The sequence below is a fragment of the Mauremys mutica genome, chromosome 19, assembly GCF_020497125.1.
Source record: "Mauremys mutica isolate MM-2020 ecotype Southern chromosome 19, ASM2049712v1, whole genome shotgun sequence".
NCBI lineage: Eukaryota > Metazoa > Chordata > Testudines > Geoemydidae > Mauremys > Mauremys mutica.
The window spans coordinates 14,007,191-14,019,386 of NC_059090.1; the positions used below are offsets into that span (position 1 = coordinate 14,007,191).

The 12,196-nt window shown below is 41.5% G+C and overlaps 1 protein-coding gene across 3 annotated transcripts in view; it reads right to left on the reverse strand.

Annotated features, from left to right (window-relative positions):
• Positions 1-12,196, reverse strand: part of LOC123353218 (S-adenosyl-L-methionine-dependent tRNA 4-demethylwyosine synthase TYW1-like) — a 125,040-nt gene that overhangs the window by 21,017 nt on the left and 91,827 nt on the right. For 2 of the 3 annotated variants that reach the window (XM_044994183.1, XM_044994182.1), the window contains exon 15: positions 8,094-8,204. In XM_044994183.1, coding sequence (XP_044850118.1) covers positions 8,094-8,204 — 111 coding nt within the window. Of the gene's footprint in view, positions 1-4,190; positions 4,530-8,093; positions 8,205-12,196 lie in introns of those variants that run through there. The other variant, XM_044994184.1, reaches the window with a different exon arrangement.

Below are 12,196 nucleotides of genomic sequence, written 5' to 3' on the forward strand. Positions count from 1 at the left end.
CCAAGCGAAGGATATTAAAGCAGCATACTGTAGCTCAGTACTAGTGAGGTAACAGATGCACTGTGCAAGACAGAAGAGACGCAGAGGGAGTACTGAACAGGAAAGTACATTAATTTAACCCTGCACTGGAAGTTTGAAGAGATTTTAAACATGCCTATATAAAAGCAACCAGACACCCAAATAACGTAATATATATCTCAAAGGCTCAGCTGTATAGAGACAGCTTTGTAGAGCAATATTTTCCCCTCATTCATTATGCAGATTATGATTTGAGCAGCATGAAAAATGTATGATTACAGAGGGGGGAAAAACTCCTAGGAAGCTACAACATGACTCATTCCTTTAATAAACTTCAAAGATATCATTTACAAGCAAAGCGGACGCAGTGGCAAATGGAATTACCAAGTACTTGGATGGCTGATTAATTCTCTCTCACACACACACACACACACACACACAGTGAAAATCATCTTAGCAACACACTGTACAAAAGCACATCAGCTTTCAACTTCTTAAAACTTGAGCTAATTAACAGTGCCAACAATGCCTCTAAAACATACATGGTTGATTAGAGCAGTCTTGTTATATTTTTCAGCAATACCTGAAAATAGCGATTACTTAGAAGCCAACTATTGGAAAGGGAACAGTCCTATTATACACAATAGCTTATATATAAACTTCTCTGTAGTGGAAATATCAATGACACTCTCTTAATTAGTCTTTAATATGCATGTTTTCAGCATGCTAATTATACTAACAGCTTTCAGACAAATACCTTGAAATCCAAACCTCTTCAAAAGTGTCTTAAATACTCGGGCCAATTTGTGCTTTTGGTTCTGCGCATGTAAATCCAGAGTAACTCCACTGAACTCACTGTGGATTTACATACTGGTGTAATGGAGCTGAATTTTCACCACTGATTTTATACCATGTCTTCTGCTAGCTTGGTAATTGTAATTACAGTGAATGAGAAACACAAAAAGGAGTGCTGTCTGGTGCTCACGAGAGTATTTCTTCTTTTGAGATTTGGATCCTTTCCAAGGACCTGAACAATCATGAATCATTCTAATCCAAATGGCTGTGGAGGAAGATTACCTGTGAACTAAAAATGAGAGAGCTTTGCTTCTTTTCTAAAATAAACTGCAGGCCTTCCAATTTAATTATTATGAACAAGAAAACTCTCTTATCTACTAAACCACTGATTATAAATTCATTAAACAGCGTACTGTGTGAAATGACAAAAGAATAAAGTGCTGCCGTCAAAATGTGGCTGACCTACTATTAGAGAGACTGGATTACTACTCAGAAATTCGGGCAATCTTGACCCAAGGCAAATGTAACTACCTTAAACTGCCTGCTGATGGATCAAATACTCTGCAATAAAAATGCATATTATTGGGATTTCAATATTGTCTAAAGCTATAATACACAGCTACTCCTCACTGAAATGTGTTTTTTTATATCCACGCTCAAGTTGATTGGACATCAGTTTATTTGCATCAATTATATCTGACAACCCAATAATTCAACTGGTTAGTCATGAAGTGTAACCACAATATAAAGGCTACTTCCATGAACGTGAGTTGTACTCTAACATTTCGAAATGGACTGCATAGATATTTAAAGAAAAAATAATATCAAGTTTTAAAGAATATCACGTTCCAAATCTGGTTTGTTTGTACAAACACCTGCCCAAAGAGCAAGCTCTATGCCTCAGTTTTCCCATCAGTAAAATAGGGATAATGATACTTATCCACCTTTACAAAGCATTCAGATCCACAGATGGAAAGCATTATGTAAGTGTTATTATTTACTCTATTAGCATTAAGTGGTGACAGTGTTTAAAAATCATGATCCAGATTTGGCTATCACCTTACATTAGTTGTGCCATAATAATACTTTTAATGATAACAAATACTTTCAGACATCTACATCAGTTTTCATGGCTTATACCTGCTATTTACTTGATACATTACTCTTGGCTTAGACAATGAAAACAGACAAGTCTTTCAGATTGGCTTCTGGTTATTTTCAGACACGGACACACCAACACAATGCCACAATGTTTGGGCTGCAAAAAGAATGTAGGGAATGATTAAATCAAAACAAAAAAGTAACCTGCTTTAATTTTTCTCTCTCTCACATCAAGTAAACGTTTATTGATGCTAGATTTTGTTAAATGACTAAATTTTCAGCCCAAACTATCTGACAGGGTGCATCTAGAATTCAAGATTTGTTTTTAAAAATACAACCTCCTGCTAAAATGTTCACATGTGTTTGACCTGAAGCTCTTGAAGAAGTGACTTGACTTCAGTAGGATGTCTGATACAAATCGAGTTAAGCACATATGTATGCATTTAGCACTCTGGGGCCTTATCCTGAAAAAGGAATAGCAAAAAGTGCTGTCTGTATATTTTTCCAATACAAAATTTTACTTGGCCTGGTATTCAAAGGGGTTGGGCCTTCAGTGGGAGCTCCCCCTCTCTGAAAATCACGCCATGCCGCGTGCAGTTTTGGCACTTCCCTTTCTCTCTGCCGAGCTATGACTCATTTAACCTAGAGTTCTGTAGATAATGGTACAGGTCAGCGTTTCTCAAGCATGAAAATTATACATCAGTTGTTTTTGTTTTATAGCACTCGCTAGAACACGTCATTTATAACTTCATCTTCTCTCCATCTAAATGCAGAATGGAACGCTACCCAGACTCTGAATAGCTTTCTGACAAATGAAGGCAATCAGCTTTCGCTTCTTGCAAGTAAAAGCTCATTAAAGAAGAGTTAATTTTCCTCTGTTTTAAACACTTACATAATCTTTAACATTTAATAGGACACGGGTAAGCAGAACAGGGGAGATGCTTCCATGTGGCCCTACCCAGCCAGCTTATGAACAGGTCATTTAAATTTGATAGCAAAGCCTCAGATACCAGTTCCAGAAAGCCCTTCCTCCTTCTGATTGACACCGGATCCACCATCCCTCATACGCTAGCCCAGAACCCCTGAGGTGCTGAGCTGGAAGCAGTGATGTAGGATAGAGCTAGACAAATGCAGCAGCAGTGGTCAAAAGACTGAGTTGACAAAGGCTTTTGAAAATTATACACACTGGGCCTGAGTCTCATTTATACTTAAGGCCCCTTTGCCCTGCCAGAGCTCTTCCTTGAAATAGCAGCATGGTGTAAAATAGCCTTTGGGTAACTGGGAATCTGGCCCAATATTTTATTTTAAGTGAAAGAAATTGGTTAAATACAAAGAGGACAAAGGAAGAGGATCAGTTATGGGCCTGATCCTAGAGGCTTTGCTCATTACGTGAGCCCACCAAACTCAAATGTTCTCAGGGCTGCACAATTGGGCCTTTCTTTACTAGTGCCAGCCTGCTCCCCAGGTGAACTGTTCCTGGGTAGGTTCGTGTCTGTTTAGCAATGGTGTACAAAGGGCCACGCAAACACAATCACCAGGTTTACTGCACTGACTGGTAAGGTTCTGCAAAATCAGGGTCAGAGCTGCAAGAGGGTCCGTACGCATGAGCGCTCCCACACATGTTGTCTGAAAGCTACTGTCAGTTTGCAGAGAGAGGTTTGGAGTAAGTGCACACAAGGGCACAGATACAATTTGGAATGTTAGTGTAACAGATTTGCTGTGTAAACCACACCATTTAGAGGTGTATTTGTTTTCTGCATGCTTATCTGGCCTTCATCCCGGTAGCACCGCCAGTGCATTTTTAAATAAGTTAATCTACAGCATTTGCACATGTTTTCCATATCTTTGGAATGAATTATTAAGGATTCAAACACTAAACCTTTTATTAAATTTCACACAGTCTTCTCTAATAAGTTGTTGAGCTCAATGTAGAGTTAAACCTGTTGAAATTTAATGGCCTGTGACGTACAAAACATCTGACTAGATAATCTAATGTGCCCTTCTGGCTTTAAATGCTATGAATCTATGAATGCACTTGATTTGAAAAAAAAATGCAAGATACTGTGTGTTTATTAATATAAACTGGTGGCTTCCTAGGCAAACATCTGATAAGGTATGTCACCGATAAAAAGCCAAACTGCATGTTCGATAGATTAAATACACAAATCACTTCTGAATTAAAGTGCAACAGTTTTATTATGGCATTAAAATATGCAGTAATTGTGTTTTTGTTATATGGATCTCTTAATTTTGATCTCCATAAGCCTCATTCTCCTGACCCACAGGTTTTACACAAGGGTAACCGTCGCCAACAACAAAATTAATGCTAGTTTCCACTAGTTTAAGTGAGAGAAGAATAGGGTTCTACAGAGTTGCACCAATGTAAGATGTGTAAATGAGAGCAGAATTAGATTCTAGATCTTTTGACCTTCCACTACACCCCAAGAGTGTTTCTGGAGCAACAGGGGATTAGCTACATTGATTTAAAACAAACAATTTATTTCAAGTATTTAACCAGGAAAATCCCACTGAGATGAAGCTTCATTTTGTAGCAGATGCTCTACGGGACCTAATTCCTTTTTCTTTTCTTGGTCTCCTTTCTCGAACCCATTGCACTAGAGTAAATAGGGAAAAAAAGACTATTATGACTCTTGGTCTCCAATGAGTTCTTCAATCTACTTTATTCCCAAAGGATTAAAAATAATACCTTGTAAATCAAGAAAAGATTTGAGGGAAAGTTCCCACGTCACAGGTGTTCTGTACATCCTCTCTCGGGCGTCACTCTATCAAAAATATTATAGCTCCACTAAAGGACAGACCCCCTATGTCCATCAGCAGGAGTGACATCAAGAAGTTAAATAGCACCTAAGAACTCTAAGTAAGACGTACAACTGTACCCAGCAAGTGCAGAAAGAAAGAATGGACTCCACAATATTCAGAGCCCCTGGATTTGATCCCTTCTCAGTGCTACATGACATCCATGCTGCTAGGAGTTTAAACTTTGACTCATTGCACTTAATCCCCATAGTATTGCCAAAACTGTTGGATTACATTCCTGGGCCAAATGCATCCCCAGCAGACCTCACTGACTGCAACAAGGTGACAGTTGGAGTGAGTTTGGCTCAGTAACTGCATCATAAGATAATCACCTATCTCCGTAACTCAAAACAGACTGCCTGCATTTTAGTGCAGGGTCACTGCTTTCAGGACTACAGAGTCTCAGGCAACAGCATTTTATAGGAAGCACTCACATTCCTATCGAGAGTCTTGGGGCTTTATCCAAACCCCATTAAAGTCAATGGAAAGACTCTGATTTCACTGGGCATTGCATCCAGCCTATGGTGGCTTTCATCAGGACCCAGAGCCCTTTTCCAGGCTAATTTTGTCCACACGCCCAGACCCAGAGTTCTCTTGTTTTTCTCATGCTTAGACTCCTAGAGAACAGATTCGCCACAAAAGGCCTATCACTCCTCTACCATTCGTTTCACCATGACCCTGCAGCACTCTTGGGAGGAGGTGAGCACCCTCTGCTCCTGGACGAGCTGGAAGATGGGAGTTGAAGGCACTCAGAATCTCTCAGAAGCATTACCAAACTGACATGGTCTGCACACTCACTTGATCACACACATACGACTGGGCACAGAGACTGGTGAAGATGGCACTGAAATTATTGCGGCTACCTATATTTACAGACATAGTGCTAGCCTCTCTGCAACATACACTAGCAGAAACATGGTCTCGTGGTCGAAGCACTGGATTAGGACCTGGAACAATCTAGATTCCAGGCCCGCCACAGACTCCTGGCGTCACCGTGGACAAGTCACTTCCCTTCTCTACAGCCAAGTTCCCCATCTGTAAAACTGGGTTGATAATAATTATACTTCCTCTCTCTAACCCTCTGGACTTGCCTATTTACATTGTCAGAGCACTCTTTGGAGCACTGAGTGTTTTCTCTTATTGTACATTCATACAACATAACTCAGTAGGACCCTGACCTCAGCTGAGGTCTCTATCATCCCCACCCTCACACCAGACAGCCAGAGCTCAGGTACGAATGGGGAAAATAATCTAAATAGATAGAAGCCATTATTGTTAAAACAAAGGTGTAGGTGTTGCCTTTCCATGTTGGCATTATTTCACTGGGGTATAAGTGGCCGCAAATGTGTCTCTCTCATCCGTGTTGAGATGCACCTTGTCTCGATACCAGCCAAGAGGAAAGGGAGGCCAAAATATAATAGTTCCACTCTCGAAGTAAGAAACCATGTAATCACATTTACAGAGACAGCACAGTAATAGGAGAAAACTACTGTGCCTTCCCCACTGAGCCAAACCCTCTGCACTTCAAAAATACTGCTGTTTAGCAGAAACTGGCAAATAAAACTGGAAGGAACAAATAAGGTTGCTGGTTGACCTAATGCTAAATGTAGTGTGAGCTGCTTTATTCCTATGGAGCATAACATTTACCTCCTTTAAAATGTTACACCCATTGTAAAGAACTGAAAGATGAAAGAAAAGGGTTAAAAAAAACCCTGCCCCACAATAAAAGCACTAAAAATAAAAAATCCACTGAAAAACCCATGAGGAAGTGTTTGTCCTTCAGTGACTACAAATTACAGTCCATTTAAACAAAACAATCAAGTGTCAAGCAAATCTCAGCTCGAGGAAAGTGTCAGAAAATTTCATGACATTTTAAAGAGACGGAAATGCCATCCAAATCTAAAAATGTTCCGCTGATGCATAGACAGCTGTGCCATTTGGTTCAGACAGTGATAAGATCAGTTCAGTTCTCAGGAAAAGAAAAATCCCATCTTGAATGGGCACTGCCTGCAAATGCTGTAAGTAATAGGGTGCTTCATATTTAAGTTTTTTGTTTTTTTTTCCCTAAGGACATACACACTGCTGCAGTTCTTACGCATTAAAATAACAGGACAGTACAATTCAATTTAAAAGCTCTGTGATGACTCAAGTGGAGAAATGGAGGCTATTGCAGGATCTGCAATAGATGGAGGTTCGCCTAGTTTGCGGATAGTTTATTTTTATCAGGTGACTATGCTAACCAATTATTTGTGTTTTATTGTATTGAACTGTCCACTTTTGTCTTCTAACTTAGCTACTGTCTTCATGTACAGTATCATGCACATTAAAAAAACCTTTAAATGAGAAAGCCAATGCACAAGTTGTTTTCATGCCCTAAGAACTATACAGCTGATGTTGAAATTGTACATTGTGAAAATTTTCAGCCAGCTGTAATTAAGGGCCATGTACAGGGGCAGACAAGAGGAATGGAGAAGCCCCAAGAAGGTTTCCCACCTCTTTCGGCCTCTGTTGCAGAGTCTGCTATTGATAGACAAAATGCATGCTGCGTCCCCTTAAAGGATAGAAGCATGAGACACTCTGGCCCGCATACCATCTCTATGCCTGGTGGCACTGTCCCTGGAGCCCTGCGCGGATACAAAATTTATATCCGCAGATATAAAGCAGATATTCACGGAGTTGGATGACTCTAGCGATGATGAGCGAGACCAGCAGGGCCATGGCTAGTGACTGGGCCAGGAACGCAGCGGCAAAAGCAGCAGCATGTCAGGCCACCGATCGCAGGAGTCCACACCCATGCCAGGCAACTCCTCTGACATGGCTGTACTATCCCAGCCCTGCCCACTGGGGCTGCTACCAGGCTCATTGGCAGCTGTGCCTGGTTGTACTAATCCCCCACCTTACCCCTGTCCATGCCCTCCTCCCCAAGCTGGGACCAGGAGTAGGGCAGCAACTCAGGGGGGAGGGGGTGCAGACAGGGGTAAGGGGGCCAAGGCTGGGGCAGGGCCAGGAGCGAAGCCCAGGCACAGGGCTGGCAGCTGGGACCCCAGGTTCGGAGCTCCAGGCATGGGGTCAGTAGCAGAATGAGGGGCCAGCAGCCACACACCCCCAGACGTTCCTCTGGGCCCTCCCAGGGGGACGTGCCCACAGTTTGGGGACCTCTGTGCTAGTGTGTACAAGAGGCTCGCACACTCCCAGACAGGAGTCCCTGCCATACAGCGGTGTGCGCCTCCTTGTGGTGAGAGAGCCACGCCTGTGTCATTTATTTACTCAGTGCTCATGTAATCTTGAATTATTGTGTTACAGAAAGTGGAGAGGAAAAAACTAGACGCTATGTAGTGGAAAAGCTCTGATTCACAGCTCACCTTAACTTCGATGAAGTCTGGTTTACCAAGGGACACCAGCTCAGCATAGGCTTTGAGTTCATCCACGTTCCAAGCTTTCACCAGTGTCAGTCTATACACTGTGCGCTGTTGCTGAAATAGAGAAAAACTCAGTTCAGTGACAGTTGCTTTGCACTCCACTTAATGAGCCACTGAGGTTTCCTACTTGGTAATTCACAATCTTCAAACTATCACCAAAAAAGAAAAAGCTTTTTATTGTAGAATCCTAGTTCCAAGTACTGGGGGGGAGGACTGCAGTAATCTAGATCATGAAGGGAATAACCCACGCTCCATGAACTAACTTTTGATCTAGAATGACTGCATCTAACACTCTCTCTCCATATGCAATTACATATGAGAGTATTGAATTATCAGGACAATCACTTGGTTCCAGCAGAAATCAAGAATGTTTCTTCCCCTTTGGTATGACATTTCACAATTAGTTGCAATACGGATATTTTATTTCATCAAAATGAATCATGTGGCATTGCCAGTAATGGAGACTAGCAACTAGACTAGAGGGAGCCTTCATCTGTCCGGGTCTGACGATTGCTATGGTACACTATGTTCACTATTGCTGCAGAAAAAGCTCCCTTGTGACAAGTTATGCATTTTATTGGAAACAAAAGTGACAATTAAAATTGCTACCAAAAAAATATGTGTCCCCCATTCACAACCTAATCCATAAAGACTGTGCTATAAACCATTAAAAATAGTGTGCATTATTTGCAATGCTATTAAATAAACCAACATCAATACATCAGCAGCACTCTATCCTGGCTCTGAATCTCATCACCACATCACCACAACTACTTCTAGGTTTCTACCTGCTCTCCACAAAATCTTTCTCCACAAAGCTGCTCTCTTCACTAACTGATGAAACAGTCTATCCAAGCACTGGGATTTCTCATCGCACTAGCCTATTTCCTAGGATGGCCACAGTAAACACGCTCATGCATATTACTGGCCCTGTGCGTCTCTTAAGAATAAAGTGATTCTGTTCAGCAGCTTCATTCTTTATAAACTCATAGATTTAAGGTCAGAAGGGACCATCATGATCATCTAGTCTGACCTCCTGCACATTGCAGGCCACAGAACCTCATCCACTCACTCCTGTAATAGACCCCTAACCGCCAGCTGGGTTACTGACATCCTCAAATCATGGTTTAAAGACTTCAAGTCACAGAACCATTACACGGATTTAAACCTGCAAGTGACCCATGGTACAGAGGAAGGTGAAAAACTCCTGGGGTCTCTGCCAATCTGACCTGGGGGCAAGGGGGGGGGTGAATTCCTTCCCAACCCCGAATATGGCAATCAATTAAGACCCTGAGCATGTAGGCAAGACCCAACAGACAGACACCTGGGAAAGACATCTCTGTATTATCTCAGGGCTCTCCCCATTTACTGTCCTATCACCAGACACTGGAGATATTTGTTGCTAGCAGTCACCGATAGGCCACATTTCATTGTAGACAGTTCCATCATACCATCCTCTCCATAAACTTATCCAGTTCAGTCTAGAAGCCACTTCGGCTTTTTGCCCTCACTGCTCCCCTTGGAAGGCAAGAAACCTTCATCTAATTTCAAGCATAAACTTGCTGGTGGCCAGTTTATATCCCTTTGTTCTTGTGCCCACATTGGCATTTAACGTAAATAACTCCTCTCCCTACATGGTATGTATCCCACTAATGTATTTATAGAAAGCAATCACATCTCCCCTGAGCCTTCTTTTGTTTAGGCTAAACAAGCCAACCTCTAAGTCTCTCCATTCCTCGGATCATCCTAGTAGCCCTTCTCTGCACCTGTTCCAGTTTGAATTCATCTTTCTTAATACAGGAGACCAGAACTGCACATGGTATTCCAGAAATGGTCTCACCAGTACCTTGTATAACGGTACTAACACTTCCTCGTCTTTCCTGGAAATACTTCGCCTGATGCATCCTAGGACTGCATTAGCCTTTTTTCATGGCCATATTACATTGGCAGCTCATCTTGTGATCAACCAATACACACAGGTCTTTCTCCTCCTCTGTCACTTCCAACTGATACATCCCCAGCTTATAGCAAAAATTCTTCTTGCTAGTCCCTTTCTTAGGGCAAGCTTGTTCAAGCAGATACTAGCAACAACCCTTTTGTAAGCAGGAAGCCACTTAACTATGAGATAAGGCGAGGCTCTGGTTTTATTTTTCGAGAAAGCTCATTTGCCCTCTTATTCCCCCAGCTCCTTCATCTTTCACTATATTCCAAACAGAAGCTGGTAGAATAAAACATTATTTATAGAGCAATTTTCCAGCAAAATTGTTTTTTCGATTAACTCATTTTACATCCTTGGCAGAGAGTACATTGTAAAATGTTACAAGAGTACCGGCTTACTTCGAAAAGATAATGCAACAAATCCATGGCAACCTAAGACTTCACGGTTGTCAGTAGGCTGCATACCACGGCCAGAAATTCACAGGAACATCAGGGAGAGAAATCAAATGTTTCTGGAGCAGAAGAATCAGGCCTTTACTACTTGAATTGGAAAAGATTCTCCGCTAGCTGTCAGCATTACAGGGCCTACGGCAGAATTTCATAAGCCATCCTAATTCTATTCAGTATAGGTGAGTTGTACACATACACATTAGCCAGTTTATTACAGAATATACTAAATATGTTCAACTCGTGGGAGAACACTTCAACCTCTCTAACCACTCAGTGACAGACTTGAAGGTGGCAATTTTGCAACAAAAAAACTTCAAAAACAGACTCCAAAGAGAGAGTGCTGAACTTGAATTAATATGCAAATTAGATACAATTAATTTAGGTTAGAACAGAGACTGGGAATGGTTGGGTCCTTACACTAATTGAATCTATTTCCCCATGTTAAGTATCTTCACACCTTCTATGGGTCATCTCGATCATCACTTCAAAAGTTTTTTTTCTCCTGCTGACAATAGCTCATCTCAATTGATTGGCCTCTTACAGTTGGTATGGGTACTTCCACCTTTTCATGTTCTCTGTATGTATAAATATCTTCTTGCTGTATGTTCCAGTCTATGCATCCGATGAAGTGGGCCGTAGCTCACGAAAGCTTATGCTCAAATAAATGTGTTAGTCTCTAAGGTGCCACAAGTACTCCTGTTCTTTTAGCGGACACAGACTAACACGGCTGCTACTCTGAAACCTGTCATTACTAACAAAGGACCAGCAGACAAAACCAGACAGGGTGCCACTGCTTGAAAACAAAGGTTGAAGACTGATTGCTCCTTTAGTTAATATTTAAAAACATCTTGGGCCAGGTTTTTAAAGATATTTAAGTGCCTAAAAATGCAGGTAGGCACCTACCTGCAGCTGTAGGCACCTAAATACCTTTAAAAATCCAGCCCTTTATGCCTCAGCACTTCTGCCCATTATGAGCAAAAAGCTCATCATGGTACTCAAGGAAAAAGGGTAAAATTTTCACGAGTGCCTAAAGTGACTTGGGCCCAGATCCTCCAAGGTATCTAGGCCCCTAGCTCCCATTGAAATCAAAGGCAGTTATGGGCCTGGAGACCTTTGAGCAGGTGGGTCTTAGCAGCCTAATTACTGTTCATTTTCAATCAGACTTAGGCACTTTTAACTGCTAGCCTTAAAAGTTGAACCCGCAAAGTCCTTGAAGGGATACACCTCTGTGAGGACCTCGCATATAAAGAATCAATAACAGTTTGATATGATAAGCTAACACAAAAGCTTATAGAAGAAACCTGAGATTAATATACATTTTACAGGAAACCAACAGCATCCCTCTTGAAAGTCGGTGTGTTAGCTGCCAAATTCTGGATTAGTTACATTGCGTAGAAAGCCCATCTGTAGCAGCTGAGATAATCAATGAAGACACAATAATAACATTAATCTAATTTACTTTAACAAGTGATATCACTTCTAAAAGACTCTAGTCCATGTGACAAGTATCCTGGCACATCAAGAAGGAGGAATGATTTCTAAGCCCAGAGTTTGGCATGAATGAAGTATCTGTCCTCCTCCCTCCATTGTTCATAACCTTGTTGCCTTCTGGGAATGGTAAGGTGAAGGCTTTTGTGATACAACTGAAGTAGCAAAAG